Here is a 25,904-nt window from a genome sequence, read left to right on the forward strand (position 1 = left end):
TCCAAGAGAAGCCCAACCTCAGGTTGAAGCCCTCACTCTTTAGAGCAGTTGCTATATGGGGTCTTGCTTTGTTTTGTGGCTAATGCTGTGGCGCATTCTAATGGAATGAAGGGTGGAGGTTTGCCCTGGAGTGTTGTGGCCTCTTTCAGCCTCTTGAGCCATTCTAGAAGCAGTGAGCCGATGGAGAGCGAAAGCTGTGTGAGAGCATCACAGAAAACGGGAGAAGATACTCCCAGGGGGAAACCATGAGCATCTCTGGGTGGTGGAGATTGCTGGCTGCTTTTATCTTCTTTTGTGATTTTCTGTGTTTACCCAGTATTTCTATAATAGACATGACTTGCATTTATAATCATATCTTTTAAAATATTTAAAAAGAGAACCCATTTGAAGAAACTGAGAGAAACTTATGTAAAGTGAACCAAAAACAGGAAAGTCAAGGAAAAGAAGGAGGAGGGAGGAAGAGAGGGAAGGAAGGAAAGAATGAAGAAAAAAAACTCTCATGGAAGTATTTGGGATGCTAAATTGATCATGATCCTAGTTCTTCATCTTATTTTTCACTCTCAAAACTGAACATTCATTTATTATCTAATGCTAAAAGGGAGGAAGAAGAAAACATTTACTAAGCATTGACTTAACTTGTAAGGATGAACATAATCCTTCCCCCTCCTCAAGAAAGCTTATTCTAGGATGGCAGACATACTCATATGTGCATTTATTTAACTCTGAACTTTTTAGCCTTCCCATGTGCCAGGCACTGTGCTAGGTTCTGCAGTTTACAGACAAATACAGAGGGTTACTTGCCCTGAAAATGACTGGAACTGTACTGGAAAGAAAAGAAATTAAAACCCGTGATTACAATGCAGTCAGTGGATGTCACAATAGGGGCAGGGCACCCTGGGAACCCGGAGGAGAGGCACTGAACCCTGGCATCGGAGGAGTCAGAGTGGATTCACAGGAGGAAGTGATGCCTGAGCTGCACCCTGATGGACAAGGAGCACCTAGGCAGGGAGAGAGGGCAGCGGCATGTCAGGCTCTGGAGTGAATGCAAAGGCGGGAGGCGAGGCAGGAGACACGTGGCTTCTGGGAACTCTAAGTCATCCCATGTGGCTGAAACCCTGTTCAGGGCAGGCAGCAAGGTGAATGAGTTCAGGAGGCCAGGTCATGAGAGGTCATATGCTATGCTACAGACTTTGTGTTCCTCTCTGAAGCAATGGGAAGCCACTATGGGATTTTAAAGGAGAGTAGCATAGGCTGATTTGCATTATAGGTCCTTTTACCAATATTATGCCCCAGTGAGGCAGACACTTTAGGAGGTTGAAGCAGTAATCTGTGGCAAGAAATGAAATCTCAGTTAAGACAGTAACAGGGAAAAGGAAGTATAGGGAAAAGGAAGTATAGGGAAGTATAAGGAAGTATATGGGAAAGAACTTGGATGGGCTGTAGGATGGCAGGGGGGCGGTGGGTGAGTGTAGATAAGCAGAAGTTGAGATGGCCCCTTGATTTCCAGCTTGGTTCCAGGTGGATAATGGCAGCATTCTCAGAGTGGGGTCGGATATGAGAAGCTGCGATTAGAGCATATGGAATTTTTAGTGCCTATAAGAAAGACACTATAGGGACCCTAGAAGTGGTTGAAAGTGTAGATCTAGAGTTCAAGAAAGAGACCTAAACTCAAGAGTTATTTGGGAGTTACTACAAGTTAGTTGCAGTGAACCCACTGGTAATGGAAGAAATTGTTCAGAAGGAGTGAGAAGAATACAGAAGACTGTGAGGAACATGAATATTTAAGAGGCAGCCAAGGAAAAGGGAGCCTGCCAAAGAGAATGAGATGTGTTCAAAGCGGCAGGGGAAAGCCAGGGCTATCAGGAAAGGAAAACCACATGTGTGGAATCCTTGCCCATGCTTGTTTTCAAGTGGGCCACCCATGGAAAAAGGAGCAAAGGGCAAATGACAAGTGGCAGAAATGCCCAGCCTACCAGAGTTTTGCCTCTTTAACTAGTTTTTTTGGACACAAACATCTACCAGTATCTCATTCCAGAACAATTGGGAATACCAGTCCTTTTTGCTTATTTAACTGAGCACGTTGCCTCTCCAAGAAAAATCAGGCTTCTGCTAGGAAAGAACTCGAGGAAAGGGAGTGCGGGTAGGCAGTAACAATGCTGACCATGCAGGGCAGCCAAGGGAAGAGGGACTCTCTGGAAAGGAGGACTGGTCAACATCATCTCAACAGAGATGTCAGTGCCTACCATGTGCATGATACTCTCAGCTCAGTGCTTCAGAGAAGTCCGGGAAGGTAATGAATGACACCATGTTGCCGAAGCAACAAGGAGTCCACTTGTGAACGTGGGCTGGTTATGGGTGAGGTCAGATTGCTGGACATCCAAAAGAGAATGGGAGAGGAGGAAGTGAAGTCAGGGAGTGGACACTAGTCTTTGGAGGATTCGACCTTGAATGTATGGGGAGTAACACAGGGTATAGCCAGAGGGGGACATCGGGGTGAAGGAGAGGTGTCAGAAAGGAGTTGACATGTTCATATCCTCAAGGTAAAGAATCAAATGAGAGAAAGAGGGTGACCATCCAGGTAAAATGATACAGGATGGAGAGAGGGCCACAGACAGGCGTGTGCTGCGGGGGACACAGAGCACACCATAGCTGTGCATTAGAGAAGGGTGCGAGGGTGGGAACTGGTGCTCACGAGTTCTCTGGTGGAAAGGCAGCAAATGAAGGGATCATTCACCCCTATGTGAAGCAGCAGGCAAGACGTCGTAATTGTCAGGTAGGGGACCCAAGGAAATAGGGTCCTAAAAGGGGCAATACTGACAGGCTGTTAAGAACCCCACTATGGATGTGGGCAGCTTGTGCCTCCATCCTGGTTCTGCCACCTACTAACTGTGTGAACTCAGGTGAGTCGTTTAACCTCTCTGTGCCTCCGCTTTCTCGTCTGTGAAATGAGGAGAATAACAGGAGCCTGTTACTTGGAATTATTGGGAGAATTAAATGAGTTAATTCAAGTAGTCCTTATAACAGTGCCTGGTACAAAGATGTGCTCCATGTACATCAGCCATTACAATTATTGTTAACGGAACTGTGGGCAAATGCAGTCTGGGGTCACATAAACACCAGGATGTCAGTGGTGACAGAGGGTCATGAGAGCACAGCCAAAAAAGCACTGTGTCCTTCCAGGGTGGAAGGAATCAAGGATCTCCTCAGAGAGTGGAGACACTTGGCTGATACACAGGGTCATGGAGAGGCTGGTCCAGGTTGAACAGACACTGTGGGCACAGGCATAGGGCCATAGAGAACCCACCATGCTGTGGAAGAGCACGCTCTCCCGATGCTTGAGAGGGAGGCTCTGAGGCGCAGGGTGCAATGTGCAGGCGGTCACCTGCCACCTCAGTGAGAGAGGACAGGCATCTGTGGCGGGCAGTGAGCATAGGCTGTGCAGGGCCTTGATGCTTCATGTCTCCTCGTAGCCACAGGAAGTCCAGAAGCAGAGAAGAGAAAGATGCACTCTGTCTCACATGTTCTTACTCCTCACAGCTGCCCTGTGAGAGAGGTACTGCTATTTCCACCCATTCTCAGATGAGGAACGAAGGCATACATAGGAAGTGACTTGAGGTTGTCCAGCTGGTAAAGCAGGGAGGTCTGACTCTGGGGCCTCTTCAGTGACCACAATGTTGTCACCACCTCTCCCATCAGGGCGTGTCTCAGAGGAGAGGGTGGCAGGTAACCTCAGTTAAATTATGGCAGCTTGTCTTCATTAGCACAGTTTGGCTGTACGGGTTAGAACCCCTGCCAAGAGCCCAAGTAAATGGTGGACGTGTTATTAAGCTACCAGGGCCCTCCTAGACCCAGCTGCTAGCTAGGGAGTATGGCGAGATTCTTAGGACTGCAAGGACATCAACAGTTCTGTCAATTTGACTGTCCTCTGATGTGCTCTTCTGTGACTCTGCCTGACATGGCAAGTCCAAGGCCCAGCACCTCCTGACCCGCCCAGTCCCTGTGTTGTGGAAGAGTTCTCCACGTGGCCCATGGGGCAGTGTGATCTGGGTCCCTTGTCCCTCCTCAGTTCATGTTGAGGCTGATGGGAATGTGGTGAGGGCACCACCTGGGCAGGGAGACAGCTGCTGTCAGAGCCCCCATGATCTTCTGTAGTTATGGAACCTTGAAAACTTAGTCATCTTGGAGGTAACCCCATACTCCCTCAGATCTGGCTGGTGCCCAGGTTCTGAGGAGGTTTTTGCTGTCACCACCACACAGGGCTCCTCCCTCTCTGTGTCCAGCTTGACCATGGACTTTAGCTCCTGAGCCCCCTAACCCATGCAGCAGCTGCTAGATTCACTCTTTAATCTGGTCTTCTCTTCCCATTTCATCTTGTCTCCTGTTAAGCAATATTATCTTTAAACCTCTTATTGGCCTACTACTCAAAAGCCTTCAGCACATGTTCCCTAATTTGTCATACCCACAGTTGGCTCCCAAGGTCATCCAGCCTGGGGCCTAGTCATTGTCTCCAACTTGATTTGCCATTGTTGAGTCAGGGTAATCTACCCCCCTCACCAGGTGTATCTCTCCCAGACACACCAGAGGCTTCCTTCTACCTTCCTGCTCCTCCCTCCTGCCTGGGCATCTCACTCTTCCCTTCAGACGGCTTACTCTAGACCTCTCCCCCGCCCTCTCTGCCAAACAATTCCTTGCAGTCTCGATTCTCCCATTGAATTGTAGGTTTGTCGAAAGCAGCTCTCAAACCAGTACAGAGCCAAGCACATATCAAACACTTGAGCAATGAAATTTCATATCGGTGATTAATGATTTATGACCTCTTGGCCTTGTTTTTATTTTTAACTTTTAATTTTTTATTGCATTTTTTGGAACATTCCACGAGAGGCCTCTGACTGTGATAAGTGAGTACTGGTTAGACGCAAAGCCAAACAAAAGGTATTAACTCCTAATCCTGTTAAAGACGTTTCAGTTATGCCCTGTGCCTGTGTTCTGGCTTCTCACTGAAGCTCCTGGACCACAGGGCCCATCTGACTCACTGTTTCCCCAAAGCACCTTACACAGAGGGTAGCCGCAGGGATTGCGTCAGTGGGCGAACACCCTTTTGGGTGAGAAGATGTCATAAGTGGTCCTCTCATTGCTGTTTTCTCTCTATCTAGACATTTATATTTGTTTGAAACTGCTTTTAGTATTTGTTGACAATTATTCATCCAGAAATGTAGAAAATGTTAGGTTGTACAGAAGTTTTCTCCTGCTCAATCTTTTTTGACTTTTTTCAGCATTCTCTGTCCCTCTAGCCAGTTCATTTCTTCTGCGTTCTTGCCCGTCCCTCTCTGTGTTTGTTCGGACTTCCCCACCGACACACAGCCTCAAGCATCGGGCTCAGAGGACGTTCTTCAGGGCAGACTACCAGCTGTCTTTTATATTTGGGACACACAGGAGATCTATCTGTGTTGCTCTGACTTTCTGAAAAGAAGAGGAAATAGACCCAGAAATGCTTTGCAAACTGCTGTGGGAGCAAAACCAAGTGGATTTTGGTTATTTGCCTCTTGAGTCCAAACATTTTTCTAGCAGTCATTAATTGGCTTTAATTTGCATATGGTTTACACAACTGTTATTGTAATAATTGAATAATTACTAGATTCCTTAATACATTAATAATTAATGCATTCCTTAGGAGTATACTCTTAGAAAAAAGAAGAAAGTAGCTGAGAAATAAAATGTGGACAGAAAGCATAATCTGGTAAATTTTAAAAATAATACAATTTTACAATAGTAAAAATAAATATTGTGAAATCTACCTGATGTCAAATACCAGGCAAAATCTGGAGAAGAAAGAAATTTTAAGCATTATACAGAAGCAAAGAGTTCACCACTGCCAAGAGATCTTCAGTGATTATCCCTGATGTCTCTGGGAAGAGATGAAATGTAACAATGTTATGGATTCTTCTCCCACATGCCCCCTGGAAGGCCAGGTCTCATGACCATGGATGTGTTTACTCTGCTGACTTGCAGCTTTCTTCCCCTACCTTGCAACACTGTCACCAAACTCACACAAACATGTACTGTGTCTTTGTGTGTTCACAATGAGAAGTGGGGAGGAGAAGACTGTGCAATAGTGGTGTTTTCAGGAAGGGCTGGGAGTTACACTGGCCTGAAAGCAACACATTCCCCCAGCTGTTTTCACCGCTGCTTTCTTTCGACGTTTGCGGTGAAGGCACGTTTGTTAGGAAAATGAATTACAAGTGGTTCATTTTATGCTGAGCCTTTTGTCGTTGCCATTTATAACTATTCTGTTTATTCACTTTGTGCAAGCCATTCTGCTACTTGATGAGTGTGCTTTATAAGAGAATATAAGAGCCCAGCAATTTGTTTTGATTGTCTCCATTTGGATTCACAGCGAGCAGGTGCTGTCATTTGGAATTGGTTTGGGCAGTAGCTGGGCTATGTAAATATTAGATGCATGAAATGAAACCTGATGTAAATTGATTTCATCACTAAGAATAAGGAAGCTTTACGGTGACTATAGGAGCACGGCAGCTGTATTCTTACAGCTTCTGAGCGCACAAATGTGTAACCAACCATGTATCTGACCATATGTGCCTATCGGGGTCTTCCACTGTGCAAATATTTAATATGCAGATTTTCTGCATTTCATTGAGAGTTTAGGCAGATATTTTAAGGAAATAAACCTGAGCCTATGATTTCTGAGCACAAGGGAAATATTTTTCCAATCTGAAAAATACCATCATTTATACCTTGGAAACTACGTCAAGGATGTTTTCAGATTGTTGTGTTTTTGTTGGTTCTATTTCAGCCTTGGAAAATAACCCATTACATTTTTAAGCCATAGATTTTTTCCTGCTGTTTTGTTGTTTACTGCCAAAACCACTTTAAAAGACATCAAATCTTTTGTGATGCTCACTGGAAGACGGACTGAATAATCCCTACCTCCCCAGCAAAACTGTTCATAAGGCTGACATTTGCCTAAGAATGGCTTTCTAGATTTTCATGAATTCACATAAATTCTCACAAATGTGTCTTTATTTAGGCAAAGGATTGTACAGGGACTTATGCTGTAAGTGGAACATGCAACCCAGAACTCTGTAACCCCTTAAGTTATATCCTAAACGTTCGGGGGGGGGGGGTGGCTACTGGGTAAATTCTTTAAGTACAAAATTCCTATCTCAGAGTACACCCTTGAAAACATGTTAAAGGCTTCCTCACGCCCCTGGGGCTTTCTTGAAGCAAGCAGCCAGGTTTCCTGACATTTCCCTCATCCTCTACCTCTCAACCTGGTGTCCTGGGAAGACTTCTCCAAATCTGTTTTCAGGGTCCCTCATAAATGAAGTTTCCCCATGGTGCCCACAGACTGACTTGGGTAGTTTCTCCCCAGAGCCCAGAGTGAAGCATGTTGTGCGGTAGCTGTCTCCGCATCTGTCGCCCCTGTCGGTAGGACTTAGTTTTCTTTGTCTCGTTTTTTAAGTTTTTGATTACAGTTTACATTCAATATTATTTTGTATTAGTTTCAGATGTACAGCAGAGTGGCCAATGATATACTTTACAAAGCGATCTCCCCAGTATTTCCAGTACCCACCTGGCACCGTAAATAGTTATTACAGTGTTAGTGACCGGAGCAGTGAATGCGCAAGGCAGTATACAGATGGTGTCTTATAGAGTTGTATGCTGGGAACCTATATAATTTTATAAACTAATGTCATCCCAGTAAGTTCAGTTTTTAAAAAAACAACAGTATTGACTACATCCCCTATGCTGTACTTTACATCCTGTGACTATTCTGTAACTATGCGTTCGTATTTCTTAATCCCTTTGATGTGACTTCTTTGAAGACTGGGACCTGTCTCTGCATTTATGGCTCCAGCACCATTGCGTGACATGTGATGCTCGATAAATATTTCTTTGATGTATGGCAGAGTGAGTTAATTTGCTAGTGGACAATAAAAATGAGCTCAGAAGAACATAATTTAACCATAAATGATTAAGATTCAGCTATGACTAAGACCAAAATTATTTTTTAATTACTTTCTTTATAGGGAGATGTTCTAAGAAGTGTTACCATGTGTAGCCTGGGGAATCAGAGGTTGAAGGGGTTGCCCGCTGAGCAACTTGAATATGGTCCCCAAGTGCAATGTATCTAAAACTTTTGGTAACTACAGAGTTTTTAAAACCTCCCCTACTACCTTCTAAATTCAGAAAAATCCTTTAGGTTGAGACTCGCTGATGTAGAACAAATCTTACGAAAGAATTATGCAAATTAATATTGTTGACTAACCTTTCGATTGAGTTTATGAATTTAAAATGCACTACAATATTTATTAGGCAGTCTTATTATTGTTTTGTCAAATAACGAGGAGAGCGAGTGCAGCATAGGGGTTAGAGTCAGACAACTCTGGATCGATTCCCAACCCTGCCACCTCGGACTTGACCGCAGGCAAATTATCCCAAATCCCAGCCTCACACCTACACTTAATGAAGAGGCTGCAATAGACCCTAGCTACTTTGCAGTGCTCTATTCAAGCTCTTCAAAAATTGCCAGTCACAGAAATAGATATGTTTGCACTAGCTCCTAACCTACTTCCCAATTCACATTTCCTTGAGATTCACGTCTGCTTTCCCACTTTTATTACAGATTTATAGCTTGTTCTATGGACCATTATTGGCCTGTTTGTCCTCAGAGCAATTCCTCACTCTTCTGTTCTGCATCACAGGGCGGTCATCTCCTGTAGGACACATTTCTCAGGCTCCTCACGTCAGATGGGAGCCACAGAGGGGTATGGGCGTGTAGAGGGTGTAAGGGAGAATCCAGGTGTTGTCCCTACCCTCTCTGTCTGTGGGGGGGTGTCTCCAACAATGATTGTCTCACTTCCAAACATACCCCTCTTTCTGCAGTCCCAGCTTCTGCCCGTCAGCCCTCACCAAGGTGTTCTTGATCCAACAGATACCTCCAGCTTTTTTTTTTCCAATTGTAGTTGACATTCAATGTTATGTTATCAGGTACCCCCAGCATTTGAGGTTTGTCACCGACCTCTCCTCTTGGTGTGCCTCTAACTCTAAAAGCAATAGTGACTTCCCAATGATGTTAATCTCTGCATTTTATCATCTTTTGTTTAGCTTTTCAGTTCACCCATCATTTTTGTAACTAATTCCATGTATTAATTCCCCTCTCTTTAACACACCCAGGATGGTTTCTGTTTTCCCTACTGGACCCTGAAAACTCTTTGGAAGTGATAAAAAACATCTTTATTGCCTTCACTAGTCAGAGTAGCTTTCAGGGATTTCCGACCTGCAGCCCATCGGCCGCATGCAGCCCAGGATGGCAATGAGTGCAGCCCTACACAAGATTGTATATTTACTTAAAGCATTAATGAGATTTTTTGTGATTATGTGTTGCAATATATTTAATGTGTGGCCCAAGACAACTCTTCTTCCAGTGTGGCCCAGAGACACCAAAAGGTTAAACCCCCTTGGCGATGATCCTACACCTATGAAGCATACTAAAAATACTGATTCCCCAGACCCACCATGTAGAGGTAGAAATTTAGTTGTTTTTGGTGCATGACCCAAGAATCTGAATTTTCAAAAAGCTCCGCAGGTGGTTCTGATACCCAGCATTGGTATAGAGTGAAGCAAAGCCAGGCTGGGTACTATGGTGAGGGGTCAGGAGGTTCCCCCATGTTCATTTGCCTACCAGGGGCTGCACTTCTGCAAGCTAGCCTCATAACAAGAGCCTTGACAAAATTGAAATGACTACAACCCATGGACATTATAGGACAGCCCATTATAATGTCAAAACAGCACAAGCTAAATGGGAGAATGTCAAAGGGTCATTTGCAGAATTAAATGAGATTGTGCAATTGATTCCTCTCACACATAGTTGTTTCTTAATAAATGATAGTATTTTTCCTTCCCTTAAATTAAGAGAAAGCATAGATGTGTAGAGAACTGTGAAATACTGTAAGTTATTTCTTTCTGAAGCTCACAGAATTCAGACACTAAATACCAGAAAAGATAGATAAGCAATAAAATATTTTTTAAAATATAGCATTTCCTGGCATATATTAATGTTGGCCGAGCTGATGTCACAACAGTATAACCATATGACACCATAAGTTGGCTCTATTTAATGTCAGAAATAATTTAAGAAAATGAGTCTACACTCAGAGTCTTGTGTTAGATTACATATTAATATATTTTCCAAGGAGATCTGAGTCTTGTGATTATGTCCTTACTTGGCCACTAGGATTTCTGCATTCCAGGATCTTGCCAGAGACTATAACCTTCAGTGCTCCACCATCCAATTCTTATCAAAAGCTGGTTGTGAGAAACAACATTCATGAAAGACCGCCTGGAGGATATGCATGCTGTTCATTCCTCATCTAGATAGCCTACATAGTATTCATGGTTTAAGTCAACTCTTCAGATCTCTGTGCAATAACCTCTTGTCAGTTTCCCTTTACAGGGCAGGATTAGTGAAAAAAGACACTCTAGCCTTAGGGATTTGTTAACTGTGTTAAAATAGAAAACTCTCGTAGGTTTCTAGACAGAGAAAACCAGTAAGTTGCCAACACAGGAGCACTAGAGTAGCTTGAAACCACTCATCTGTAAGCAAGAAGCAAGACGACTACAGCAATACTGTGTTAATAGTGAGATGAAAGGCGAGGACTGTGAGCTCAGAATACTGCACCAACCAGAAGATCTAGTCTCATAAGAGGAGAAAAGAAAGGTGTTGGAGGAACATTGGGCATGGACTGGGAGTAACTCAGAGTGGACCATCCTGTGCCTCTTCTGAGGAAACTATCGAAAACAGTAGAATAAAAATTGAATCAGAGCAAAGGTGTCGGGATAGGGGAAGATGATGAGCCAAAGAAACAATGATAAGCAAAGAACCTTGTAAAACTTATGGTCAAGTCTAAATGATAGTACTGTGACAGCGAACTATAAATTGTTAATTAAAATTTCTTGAAACAGCAGAGCCTTGTCAACTAAGAGGAGCTATTTGAAGTTTAGAGAGGAGCAGCCAGTGAGAGACTAAAAATATTTCAAGTATTTTTTCTTGTGAACAGGAAGATAGGAGAGATGGCATGAGTTGGGCTCTCTGGAAGCAGGCAGTGGGATAGAGTTTTGAGTGCAAGTTGTTAATTAGGGGTCAGCACATATATTATGAGCTGAATGTGTCCCCAAAAGAGGTATGTTGAAGTCCCAATCCTCCCCGCTCCCATGAACATGACCTTATTTGGAAATAGAGTCTTTGCAGATGTAATCAAGTTAGGATAAGGTCATTGTGGGGAGGGGGCGGGTCCTGATCTGATGTGACTGGTGTCCTTTTGTGAAGACAGAGACACACTGTGTGACAATTCTGTGTGACAGCAGAGGCAGAGATTGGAGTGATGCAGCCACAAGCTAAGGAACGCCACGGACTAGTAGCCACCAGCAAGAGCTAGACAGGCAAGGAAGGCTCCTGAGCAGAGGTTCAGGGAGAGTGTGGTCCTGCTGACACCTTGATTTTGGACTTCTTGCCTCATGACTGTGAGAGAATACATCTCTGTTTGTATGTGTGTGTGTGTGTGTGTGTGTGTGTGTGTGTGTGTGTTGTTTTTGTTTGTGTGGGTTTTTTTGTGAGCCACAGAGTTTGAAAGCTAATACGACCTGAGAAAGGAAGAGAGAGGAAGCATGGTTGGGATGGTAGAGGGAGAAAACAAATTCCCATGCAGGACCCACCCAGAAATCTGAGCCCAGGTTGGTGGGGAGCTGCTCCATCATTCAGTCAAGCATGTGGGCTGCCGCAGGGAGCCTGTGGCTCTGGTCTGGGGTGGGGGGGGGGGGGGTGAGCTGGCTCTCAGCAGAGGCAGACCCTAAAGTAGCTGACAACTGGAAGTGTCTGCTGGCCATGTCCTTGGTGGTGAGCATCCTCCTCTCCTGGAAGGGCTATCTGGGTGGCGAGTCTTCATGTCTGCTGCTGTAGGTCAAGCGAAAAATGTCTGGATTGTGGGGATAGCAGTTATTTTATTCAGTAGAAAAATACAGATTTTGTAATGATTTAAAAATAGAAAGATAACTGAGCAAATATTTTTAGAATAAAATTGTTTAATCACTAGGAAGAAATGGAATTATCTATTGATTAACCCAGACAAAAAGGAAGGAGTAAAATAAATGCAGTAACAGTAAATGTAATTAGTAGTAATAGATCTGCTGGAAGCAAACGAAAAACAGTAAATGTGAATTTGTTGAAGTGCCCTTTAACATGATAAAGAGCCCTGGCTGGCGTAGCTCAGTAGATTCATCACGGGCTGCAAAGTGTCGCAGGTTTGATTCCCAGTCAGGGTACATGCCTGGGTTGCAGGCCATGACCCCCAGCAACCACACATTGATGTTTCTCTCTCTCTCTCTTTCTCCCTTTCTTCCCTCTCTAAAAATAAATAAATAAAATCTTAAAATAAAATAAAATGACAAAGACTCTTAGATTGGTAATAACTAAATAAAATCCAGTTTTATGCTATTTGTAGGGAACACAGCTAAAAAAAAATGGCAAGTAAAAAAGCTGAAGGTGAAGAAATGGACAAGGATATGCCAAGCACATGCAAGTACAAGGAAAGCAGAAGTGAGGATATTAGCATCAACTAGGAGGGAACCCAAGACCAGAATCATTAAATACAGGAAGCTACTTGAAAGGATAAAGAGTATAAATCATAAGGAAACTATTAGACTCCTGTCCTTTATACAAATCATCAGGAAACTATTAGACACCTGCCTTTTAGTTATGTAAATTTAAGGCAAAAAGTGAAAAGTAGAAATATGGGAGAATATAATAAAGCCATAATCATATCAGGGAATTTTAATGTATTATTCTAAAGTTTAAAAAAGCTAATATACTAATATACTGATACAGAATAGTAATAATGTAGTATTTTTGTATCCTATAACCAGAAAATGTAGATTTTTCTCTTGTGTCTGTTTTTATGGCCATAGGGAAAAAACATAATGAATTTGGGAAGAAAAAAATTGTTTTATTCATTCCATTTTGTGATTCCAGTGTGGTAAAACAAGAAATGGACAATGAAATAATAATGATTAAACTGTAAATACTTGAAACTATGAAACTCTTCTGTAGATTTGACTTCTGGGTCAAATTGAAGATCGAATCCAAAATGACAAATTATCTGGAAATTGATTAGGCAGAACATTTTACAACAAAACTATAGAGAAATGGTTAGTATAGTTAGACATACTTTCTAGCTTAAATGCTTTGGGTAATATACTTTTGAAATAATGACAAAGAAACTAAGGTTAAGTATTGCATCTAAGAAATTTACAAAATAAGTCAAAAGAAGATATTATTGACAGTAAAAGCTATAGTAAAGGAAATGGCCACAAAACAAATAAAGAAACCTGACCAAAGAAGAAAAAACATATATGTTATATACACAACATTAAAAATATATAGCTACAAGACATAATACACACTATGTATAATACATATCTATGTGTATACACACAAAAAAATCAGAAATAAGGGAAAAGATATTATTTAGATCCCAAAAGGATTAAAAGGATTGAATAGGAAATGTTATAGGTAACTTTATGGCAACAAATTAAAATATCTAAAGAAAATGGATGGTTTTCTTAAAAATGCATAAATTACTAAAATTCAATCCAAAGAAAGATTATAAATTCCAAGAAATTAGTAATCATAAAAAAATCTGAGTGCATATAAAGAGAGTAAGCCTTCCAGGTTTATGAAAAGCATTATTTCCTAATACTAAATGCTGATAAAGATGAGATCACAATCATTTAATTTCAATCAGGAAAATACTCTTTTTAAAATGCTAGCAAATTAAATCCAAGTTAGGGTTTATTTGAGAAATATAAAGATGATTTTGCATTGTGAAATCTCTCGATGTTACATATTGACCCAACAGAATAAAGAACAATGTATGATTATTATATCAACTGGTGCAGAAAATGCATTTGATACAATTTAATAGACATTCCTAATAAAACATTAAATCAAATTAAATTAGGATGTACAAGAAAGAACCTACTATGCTACAAAACAAGCAAAAGCATTATGTTGGATGGCAACTCCTGCAGGCTTGTGTTATAAATACCTGGCACTGCTCCTGTATCTCAAGTGCTGCTACTCAACATTGTTATAAATGTCAGTGAATGCAATAGGAAAAGTAGTAGAAATAAGCTGTATAAATTACAGGGGATGTGATTGAGATTCTACTTAAAATCTTTTAAAATCCAATAAATGGTTTTGGTAAAATGACTGGATGAGAGACAATAGATGAAACCCAGTTGTTTTTCCTTCTGTGAGTTCATAACTGGCTAGAAAAGCAAATATAAAAATCCCTATTTAAAAGAGTGACAAACTGAAATATTTGGAAATGAATTCAATGAAACATGAGACAAATCCAAAAAGTAAGATAGTAGTAAAAGATATAATATTTCTAGAAATATGAAGCTATTTTTGAATGAGAAAACTCAACCTTCCTAAAAGAATAATCCTTCCAAATTAGTGTATAAATTAAATATAACTGTAATCAGGATCCCAACTTGAACTCGGGACATAGTTTCAGATCAATCAATATGATTTTAAATTCTATCTAAAAATATAAGTGTGAGAAAATTGCCAAACTTGGAAGAAAAATTAGTATGGAGAACCTGCACCAATAAAGATCAAAGTATACTGTCATGTTACTGCATTTAAAATAATGTGATATTAGCTCAGGGATCAACAAGCCAATCTTTCAGACATAGTAAAGAGTCCAGAAATAGATTCAGGTGTGTAGGAAACAGTATTGATAATATGTGCTAAAGGTGGTGTGCCTTTCTAGTAAGGAAAAGATAGGTTAGAAGGAAAATGATGTTGGGACAATTAGTTGTCCATCTGGGAGAAGATGAGGTTAGGTTCCATTTGGAGTCAAGACCTAATGCTTTAAGTGAAACTATAAAGACATTAGAAGAAAATATAAGAGAATACATGTGTATCGTCAGGTTGGAGGGAGCTGTCCCAAGTAAGATAGTAAATCCATACTCCATAAAGGGAAAATTAGCAGATTTGACTATGTAAATACTAAAAATGTCTACTTGACAAGACAACATAAATTAAGCCAAAAGATTAACAGTAGCTTACAATTCATGTGACAGAGTTGGTGTTTAATAGACTAGGACATGTTGCAAATAGGTTATAAAAGAAAAAAAATGAACAGCACAGCATAAAATAGGCAAAGGGCATGAAACTGTGAAAAGGACCAGCCCCATTAGCAGCAACGGAACGAAAATCAGAACAACTGAGATGCCACGATCTGGCACACATTTTAAAGGGAGCAAACATCCAGTGCTGATACAAACATCCAGTGCTGATACAAACATCCAGTGCTGATATGCATATCCAGTGCTGATACAAACATCCAGTGCTGATATGCACATCCAGTGCTGATATGCACATCCAGTGCTGATACATACACCAGGAAGCAGGGACTCTTCATGCAGCACTGAACAGGTCACTTCAAGCTTTTTAATAGAAAGAAATGCAGCAGTGGCCCTTCAGTTTGTCAATGTGCTTATCAAGTTCTACCCAACTTCTAGGATTTTTTCCCACAGAAATGAAATTACTAGCACTTTCAAGATGTTTGAATAGGCTGTTTATTCCTGCCCGGGTTATCATAGCCAAACCCAGCAACAGTCTGAATGTTCATCTAGAAGGGAGTGGTTGATTAAATGATGGTATATTCATCATATGGAATATATTACAGTTATTTAAAAATGAGACAGATATATAGATTTGAAAAAATCTGAAACACTGGTAAGAGTAAGCAGAAAAAGTGTGTGTGTGTGTGTGTGTGTGTGTGTGTGTGTGTGTAAACCAGCATAGGGAATATTTTGGAAGGATATACAACAAACTGTTAACAATAGTTATCTCAGGGTAGGGAGATACAGTGGGTCTTTATCATTTTTGCTTTATATGTCACTGTATTTTAAAATTAGCATGAGTATCTTTTCTGTATAAAAACATTATTATAGCAAGGGAGGTTTGTTGAACTGATCTTGGAGGTGTGTCATCTAAACAACCCTCATGAAAATCACAGTTGATGTACCACAGAGATATTGTTGGAAAATTGTCCACACATCACATGGGGTCTCCTTTATGAAGACCCACAGGAGAAATTCTGCTCCAGCCCCAATCTCCTAATACCTGTGGTTCCTCTGAGCAACGGGTTTGCTCTAATTTACAGACATTGGACATTTAGGTAGCTGATCATTTCTTCATTTGCTGTGACCACTAGGGATCTCAGTGAAATTAGGGAATGTGGGGTCATGAGGCTTACATTCTCTGTGTAGCCCATACTGTTGGCCTCATCTCATTCTCCCCACCTTTGTTTTGCCCTCACACACATTCTTTGCTTTATTTTAGCTTTAACTGATTGTATTGTATGTATCCTGATAGCTACCTGTGATCCTTTTAGGGGGATGAGGTGGAGATATGAAAAAATAGTGACCAGTGATTTCTGTTTCAACAGGAACCTGGGAAGGAAAACAGTCTCAACAATGAGTAGGCTGCCCATGACGACCAACAACAGATGACTTGCCATTTCATTTACTAAGGTAAGGAAATAGAGACTATATTTCCAGTGTATTCTAACTGACTCATTATAGAGCCCTAACCTCTTTCATTTTATATATATTTACAAATATTCTGAATCCTATATCTAGTTCATGACCTGTAACTTTAACATTATCAAATTTAAAATAAACAACAAGCAAATAGAAACAGGACATTTTGTGAATGTCACTATGCCTAAAGGGGCAGAGCCAGGAGGTGTGGCCTCTGCTGGTAATTACTGTGTGCAATTAAGTTTCTGAATGGCATCAGCATGTTCCTTGTTTTTAAATATAGCAGTGCTCACTGCAGAATACTTGAAGAATAGAGCATACGTGAAATGAAAACCCAAAGCATTCATAATCCATCACCCGTGGATAATCACAAGCATTTCTATGAATTTCTTTTCTCCCTCCTTTTATATGTACATAGAGATATAGATGATTAAAATGTTTTTGAAAACAGTGTTTTTAATCCATACTCTTCCCTTGGCTTTCATTATAAGTGATGCACTTAACTGGTACAGGAACATCACAAGTCTGGGAACAAGGAGTAATTAACCACAGTAGCTATTTTAATAGCCATTTGCAGTTTACTCGGAAGTCCCAAGCATCTCATTTGCCTCTCCTACACAGATGTCCTGGTTCATAGGTGTGCATGACCTTTGTTAAACATTGCCCTACAGGAAAAACAAACAAACCAACCTTTGAATCCAGGTGACATTTCATGACCTCCCTTTATTACAATGATATATTTTGTGTTGCTTAAAGGGAATTATTTTTCAAAAAACAAAAGTTTACCTATTTCTCTCTTCCTTTTCCCTACTGTCCAGTCAGGGGTGATTTGCAAAATAATAAAACAAACCACCTCAGCATCTGTCCTTCGTTTTTGCCAATTAGTCAACTCCTTATTATGGCTGTTCTTTCGAGCACCCTTCAGAGTTGCTCTTAAAGATTTTCTGTTTTAAAAGCTGCAAAGTCTCAGAAGTGAGGTTGCTTCACTGGCATTCCTTAGCAAAGTGTTAATGCTCTTGGCCCTATGGAATAGTTGATGGTTAGAGAAAAAATCCTACTCTTCTTTATTATCATTAGTACAAACTAAATTAGAGACCCAAACATACCCTCATAAAAAATGAGCTCAAGTTTTGTGCAGACAGTTCAATAAAGAAATATAAAGAGCTAAACAAGACAGAGTATATTTATCCTTATTATTGATCATACAAATGCAATATAAAATGATATTTTTGCCTAAAGTTACATTGGCAAAGTGTATTGTTTGTTTGATTTTAAATGAAAATACTTGATGCTGGAAGAGACACAAAGTAGGTGTGGTGTTTTACACGGCAGACACTGTTCTAGGAATCTGTGGCAGCTCTAATTAGTCATGCTGTTGGTGTAAGAACACAGAGTCCAGTTTTATTTGTAACAAAAGTAGGATGCATCCCAATGTCCATTAATAAATATTGAATTATGATAAAATGTTATATTATTCAAACATTAGAAATTATTTCCAATTAATACTTAGGGATGCAGAAAATGTTTATGATATAAAGTTAAGTAAAGGCAAATATAATATTGTATGTAATATAAGATTCCAATTTTGTTAAAAAAAAACATACGTTTGGAAAGATTGACAGTGAAATAGCCAAATATTAACCATCTTATTTCTAGATAGCTAGCTAGTGGTGATAGTTTTATTTTCTTATTTATATTTTTCAAATAAAATTAAGATATAAACAAATATTACCTTTGAAATTCTAAATTTTAAATTAATTTTAAATTTTAAAGTGATTGAAAAATAATGAATAATCATATATTTGATTAAAATAATCAAGGAGCCCTTCTCATATTTTTTAAAACTTAATTTAATCCAAATTAATGGGCAATAGTTTGAGAGTGGTTATGTCAGAAAGATGACCATGTGGCATATTCAGGAATAGTTTACATTTTTAACAGTGCTTTAAATTCCACATGGAGATTATTTCTACTGAAACACCTGTAGCCCAACAATCTTCTTCATTTATGGAGGAAGTTATAAGGGGTGAATATGGCTCTCTATTCCATGCCAGCTAACTACCGTTGCCATAACACTGGCACCTTTCCAGGAACCTGCATACAGTGTGATTGGCAGTGTCCGTGGCTCAGGAATGCCTCCATCACCTTCCTTCATGGGATCAGCTCTCTTCCCCAGCACAGAACACTCAGACAGATGGCACCCATGCAGCCTACACTGATCTAATGTCATCGTCTTATCCTCCTTACCGATTTATTTATTCTTTTATTCTACAAATATTTGTTAAGCACTTACTAGGTGCTGGGTACACTTTAGGTATTTGAGATGCATTAGTGAATAAAACAGACTAAAATTTGTTTTCATGGAGTTTAAATTCTTTAGGAGGAGGCAAACCAAAACAAACAGAAAACCACTATAAGAAATAAGTAAACCCTATAGTATGTTGGACACAGAAAAAAAAAAGGAAAAAGAAGGTGCATTTAGAGTGAATCAGGGGTATAGGGACCAGAGGAGCTGAACAGGATGCAGTTTCAGATAAGACGGTGGAGCTGCCTGTGGAGCAGACGCTGACATTTGAGTAAAGACTTGAGGAAGATAAGCAGGGATTAATTCTTATCTGTTTACACTTGCCTATTCAGGCAGTAAAAATAGTTAATGCAGCAGCGTTCTGATGTGTTTAGGGAACAGCGTAAAACAGCTGAAGTAGAGGCAGTGAATGGGGAGTACCCTATTTTTAGGACTATAAGATGCACCGGCATAAGATGCACCTAGGTTTTAGAGGAGGGAAATAGGGAAAAAAGATTTTGAAGCAAAAAGTGTAGTAAAATATTTAATAACCTGTAACCCTGCTCCACTACCGCCTGTCCCCCACAATGAGCCAGGTAAACTACATTCGGACTATAAGATGCACCCCCTTTTCCTCCCAAATTGGGTGGGGAAGTGCGTCTTATAGTTCGAAAAGTACCGGAACTCAGAAGAGCTGAGGTCTGAGGAGGAACAGGGAGAGGATGGGTGAAGTGTAGAGGGTCTTTTACTCAGGGTGATATGGGCCCCTGAGGCCGATATTATCACACCTTTTAGATATCCTAATTCCACTAATACATTATTCTAAATTCACCAAATTATTATGAAAAGACTAAAAAAATTAATTATCCTTTAAACGAATTAAGCAGATACAGCATGGAAGCTGTAGTGTGTGAAACACGTCCTTGAGACCTTCAAACTCTAAAGTGGACAGAATGAATGGACACAAATGATATTCAAAATTTATCAAGAGAATGCTTTGTTGGTGGGCAGTGATAGGTAGATGTGATCAGGTTGGCTTGCCACAGTCTATTCGTGCACTTTCTCAGAAGGCTCTTAGGCACATCAAGGTCACAGCGGAGTGAGGAAACTCGGGCAGGTAGTTGCAGTGCAGAGAAGTGGCTGGCCAGTCCTCAGGTTTCACACATGCTTTGTTTATTGCACTATGTTTATTAAAAGCCCAAGATGTAAAATGTGCTTCAAAGGCTTATGAGAAAGAAGTTTACCCCTCCTGAGAGTGTAGAATGCTCTTCGAGCAATTTAAGATAAAGACCCTTAGACATCATGGTTCCCTGATTATGTGGTATCCTTTTTACACATAAGTAACTGGTTTTAAAAATTTAAATGAATTAAAATTTAAATGCAAAAATCTTATTAAAAAATGAGAGAAATACATGTTTAAACATCTGATATTTCCCAATGGAAAAATATTTTATTTAAAAGCATTGGAAGAAACCTAAAATGTAGTCAGTAGTTTTGAGTATGAAAAATGTAAAATTTCTCTGTCATGATTATAAAACAAATTTAAAGACAGTAGCATATAAAATATTAATACTGTGCTTAGGAGCAGCTTAATAACCTTGATACATAAAAATGGTAAGGAAACAACTACGATCAGTAATTATAATAGCTCAAAATCAATAACTACTACACTAAGACCCTTACTAGATAAACGGACAAAACAGTAGAAAACTCAAAAGAAGAAATGCGATGAGCTTTAAAAAAAAGATGTGCAAACAATGTTAACCTTTACTAATAATTTTCAAAGATGCAAATTGAAATTGGGAGATGCTTTCTTTAACCTGCCAAGTTAGAAATGATAATAGTGTTACTAAGCATGTAGTGAAACCAGCTCCCACTCACTGCTGACAGTGTAAACAGGTATATTCTTCTTGGAAGGAAATTAGCAGAGTGTAGTGAGAGCTTTCCATTTCTTAATGGCCTGGTGTTTGTAGGAATCTAGTCCAAGAAAACATTGATTAAGGTGGACAAAGACAGAAGCGTAAAATAATTATTTGCAGAAGCAAAACCCTTGGACTACATCAACTATTCTTTAACACACAATTGTGTTTACACAGTGACACCTTGCAACTAGAAAAAGTTTATTCTTACAATGAGATATTTATAATCAAATAGGAAAATGCTTATCACATAAAGCAGCTGTTTTCAACCTTTTTCATCTCATGCCACTTATAAACTAATTACTAAAATTCTGCAGCACACCAAAAAGTATATTATATTTTTTGCTGATCTGACCAAAAAAAATAGGTATCACTTTGATTCATTCACACCAGATGGCTGTTCTTGCATTGTCTCTTGTCATTTTCTTATTTGACAGTCTAAGGGAAAAGAGGTCAGTACCTCTGACTAAAGGGCCAGGTATTGCATGTTTTAAAAATTCTTGCAGCTCACTGTTTGAAAATCATTGGCATAAATGTTTAGTGCAAAATTATGGGTAAGCTGGTATTGTAATATTTTTAGTGTGAAAGTACATGGAACAAGAGGTGGCAGCAAATGTGTCAGACTGAACAGTGCAGTGGCCCGAGGGTAGGAGATTTGAGTAATTTTGTGTTCTGATTCTTATTTTTTGGTACTTTCCGGATATTTTTACAGGAAGCATCTATAACCAGAAGGATAAAAAATTAAAGGCTTTTGAGAAATAAACTTATTTACATGCTATGGGCTTGGACTTCCACAGCATCTGTCCTGGGGAGTAACGTATACCACCAGAACGACTGAGAAGTAAAGGTTTATTTCAGACAGACTGGGGACCACTGTTTTTTTTTTTTTAGTATCCTAAGAACTCTCTTCCTTTCTTGGAGACAAGAGCAATAACAACAAAAATGTACTTAACTAAAGTAGATCCTCTAGGTAACAATGTTATTAGCATATTATGTTTCAGAGTAGAGTTGTGAATTCAGATGGGGATGTTTCTCTCTTGTAGATGTCGTCTGCTGCTGGAAATGGAGATGCAGCTCCTGGAAAACAGAACGAAGAAAAAACCTATAAAAAGGTGAGTGTGTGTTTTATTTTCTTTTGTCAGTTCAGAAAGAGGAACACTTTCATTGCTTGGAACGTTAATATTGTTAGAAGTTCTTGTAAGTAAGTTGCTACCTTGGTTGCCTGTTGCTGTTGCAATAAATGACCACAAATGTGCTGGTCCATATAACACAAACGTATTACCTTACAGCGCCACAGGTCACACGTCTGATGTGGGTCCCACCATGCTGAGATCCACGTGTCTGCAGGGCCATTGCCCTTTCTGGGGGCTCTGAGGGAGAGCCTGTGTTCTTTTCCAGGCGGCCTGCGTTCCCTAGGTCACGATTATCTTCTAGCTTCAAAGCCAACAAAGGCTAGTCTTTCCCAGACTATATTACCTTGATTCTTTAAAGAACCCTTGTGATAACATTGAGCCCTCCAGGATAATCCAGGGTAATCCCATTATTTTAAAGTCAGCTGATTACCAACCTTAATTTCCGTCTACACCCTTAACTCCTTGCTGCCATATAAGGACATATTTGCAGATCCCAAGGGTTAGGACATGGATGTCTCTGGCAGGCCATTTCCCTGCCCACCACAGTTACTATGATACAGAAGGCCCTGTGTGCGTGCAGTGTTCTTTGTTCAGTATGCGAATCCTTTCATTGACTCACTACTTTCCACCAAATAGTAAACATTTTCTACCTTTGTATTTTAAAAAACCATTTAGGGTGATACCGTGTCCCACCCCTTTCTAAGACTCTCAGATTCGGTGTTTGCAGCAGTTGGCCATAATCTCTTTCCAGACTCCCCAGAGCACATTACCTTACCGCTCTTTGACATAATCCTTGGCTCCTAGCAACAGAGCTACCATTCCTAGGCACCACTACTCCTGATTTGGAATAGACTGTGCACTTTAGCTTTTAAAAAGTCCTTTTCCTCCTTTCCTCTTGAGAGTAGGAGGCTTATGTATGGAAGGTTTATTATATCTCAGCTTTTCCTTTTGCATTTTACTCTTTAATAGAGAGCAGCGAGAAGTTTTATCATGAGGTACAGGAGCCATTTGATCTGTCCATGTGTTCAGGGTGTGGAACAGGATGTGTTTCCTGTTCCTTTTTTTTTCCCTCATCCAAAGATTTGTTTTTATTGATTTTAGAGAAAGGAAGGAAGAGAGAAAGAGAGACATTGATCACCAATGTGAGAGTGAAACATTGACTGGTTGCCCTCCATAGGCATCCCCACCAAAAATCAAACTCACAACCTCGGTGTGTTCCCTGACTGGGAATCGAACCAGCAACATTTTGGTGTATGGCATGATGCTCCAACCAACTGAGCCACTTGGCCAGGCCTCCTGTTCCATTTTTATATAGGAAAATATACCCTTTTTCCTGGTGTAGCTTGTCTTCTGACTTTTCTACTCAGCCAAACCTAGAAATATGAACAGGGAAGGTGCCTTCCTAAGTGATGATGTGGATGATGTGCTTGGGGAAGACTGGGGTGAAGATTCAAGTGCTCAGAAGTCAGAATACTGTTATACAATTTGTACAATTTGTGCATCTGGCCAAAGGCAACAATACACTATTTATTTTTAGACACAGGTGAAAAACCAAATCCTATCTCATTTATGTAAGACTTATAAATTCAACCAAGCATGCGGCCAACATAGAGATGGTCAAATTGCCAGCCTGTCAGTACTTCCAATCAGTTTCGGGCTGTTTTCTCAGTCAGCATCAAATGCACTATGATTCTTGACTGAATTTGCACTTACAGGAGCTCTTTAGTGACTCAAAGGCAATAGACTGTGACCATGACATCTTAGAGTTTGGTAAGCATGCCCTGCTCAAGCATTTAGTAAAGTGAGTTTTTAATAATATTGTAGGGATTATTAATTTCTCTAAAGGGTGTTTGAATTAACAATATTAGGAAGGTTGTAAAACTAAAAATCATATTCTAAAGAGAGCAAATAAGTCCAGTAAGAAAAGGTGCAGGATGTGGGGAACTTAAGAGGATTAAAGAAAAAACTAAAAAAACCCGTCAACAATTTTTTTAAATGTGTGATGGCATAGGGATGCTTTGGATGACTTCTGATTTTAAAAGGAACATAAGCAATGGGAGGAGGCATGTAGCCTCTGTGTAAGAAAAGCACCAAAAACAGCGTACTGCCTAGGACTTGGGTCCTCGGTACATATGGTGTTCATATGCACAGTAAGAAGGTGTCACTTAGAGCAAGTATTGCTTTACTGACAGGTAAAAGCCCAGCTGAATTATTCACTTTTGTTCTCCTCAATTAAGCAAAAAGACTGTGAAAATGGTGGTGTTCATGGTGCAGTTTGATAAAAGAAGTCACATTAACTATTGCAAATATGTTTGTCCCTCAGCCCAGACAAACCATTTCCTAAATGAGAGAACTTGAAGCTAGAATAGGGAAACCACTGAGTGTGAGCTTCGAGAAATCAGAAGAGTGGAAAAGTTGTCAAAAGGCAGGAGATAAGCAAATATCATCCCTATTTTCAAAAACGAGGAAAAGGTACATTTCGAGAACCAGATGTAAGTGAGACTGCTCCTTGGCATAATTTGAACAAGGTTTAGTAAACACGTGGTTTTTGTACCTTTAAACAAGAAACAGGTCTTCCCCAAACCTGCAGAGCTTTATAAAGGTAGTTTATGTGAAATTAACTACATATCCTATCATGAGATAGTCATTCAATTAATCGCTGATAAGGAGAATGCTCCGGTTTTATGAATCTTGACTGGAGGACTGTCGTGGCCTCCTTTCAGACAAGGGAGAGACAGACAGAGCGAATGTTACAACTGGCGTGTTGGTGCCTGGTTGGACTCACATTCCCAAGAATGGCAGTTTGCTCCCTGTTCACTTAGTCTCCACCAGCTGGATGCACGAACCAGCCCTGTGGGGCTTGGTGGTTTTTATGCATGACCTTAATGAAAATATAAAAGCCGTGCTTTTCAAATATGCAAATGACAAAAAACTGGAAATGATAACAGACTAGATGAGTGTCATCAAGGCCACCATTTCACTAACTATTGCCCCTTTTACAAATACCTTGAAGTTAAAACTTTTTCCCAGCCCTAAAGCCCTGACTGTGGGGTTTGCACCTCTTTAATAAGCTTTGATGGCCCAGCTGGGTTTTTACCTTTGACTGAAGCCAACCTGCAGGCCCCAGGTTAGGAACCGCCTCCCAATCCACTATGCCAGGCATTGAGAAGGATAGCAAAGGAGTTTATAAGGAACTTACAGTCAAGTGGGGAAATGAAGACGTGAAAACAAATTTAGAACACAAACAGGCTATAACAAAATGTCCAAAAGAGGAGCAATCAGTGAGGGTTAGAGCTAACAGGCAGACTAAGGCTGTCTGTATCAGCACCCTGATCTCCTGGGCAGCACCAGCGACACTCAGCGCAGTGGGTGCTGATTTCCACGTGTTCTTAAGGAACACTCACTGTTCGTGGAACAGTGTTGTGCATTCTGGGTCTCGATTGTTTGCATGTGATTATTTAGGCTGGCTGCTGCTTGTTCTTCCAGTTGTCCATTTTTCTCATCTATTATCAGTTCCATTATCAGGAAGAGTAGCTAAAGTCTGTTAGCGAGGTTAATGGCTCCAGTTAATGGCTAAAATGAGAATTTTGATTTTAGTTGCTTAAAACAATCATGTTAAAACAATGAGCTAGGCAGACATTAAGGGCTTCCTGGCTGTGTTTACAGAGTGCAGTTATTTCCAGTCTCAGTTCATTTGTTGAGTGCATTCCATAAGCGTTGTAAAGGCAAAAGCCTTCAGGGCCAGGCAGGTAACAAGGAAGGAAAGTGGTAAATAGGAAAATACACACCTATGAAGGGGGCCTGTGGCACTCAGCTCCAGCTAATGGAGCTGTGCATGAGCGCTCACTCGGGACAGCCAGACTTCTCAGCATATCAAAAATGTGAATTCTGATGTGAAATCTTCCCATTTTTAAAGTTGGGCAATTGGTTCAAAAA

The 25,904-nt window shown here is 40.2% G+C and overlaps 1 protein-coding gene across 1 annotated transcript in view; it reads left to right on the top strand.

Moving 5' to 3' along the window:
• Positions 1-25,904, top strand: part of PIP5K1B (phosphatidylinositol-4-phosphate 5-kinase type 1 beta) — a 322,492-nt gene that overhangs the window by 112,601 nt on the left and 183,987 nt on the right. Inside the window, exons 2-3 of the mRNA XM_045840212.1 lie at positions 16,539-16,623; positions 21,879-21,947. Of these exons, the coding sequence (XP_045696168.1) occupies positions 21,879-21,947 (69 nt within the window). The 5' untranslated portion in view covers positions 16,539-16,623. The remainder of the gene's footprint in view (positions 1-16,538; positions 16,624-21,878; positions 21,948-25,904) is intronic.

This window comes from Phyllostomus hastatus, unplaced genomic scaffold, assembly GCF_019186645.2.
Source record: "Phyllostomus hastatus isolate PE091 unplaced genomic scaffold, TTU_PhHast_1.1 phas_contig_34, whole genome shotgun sequence".
Taxonomy (NCBI): domain Eukaryota; kingdom Metazoa; phylum Chordata; class Mammalia; order Chiroptera; family Phyllostomidae; genus Phyllostomus; species Phyllostomus hastatus.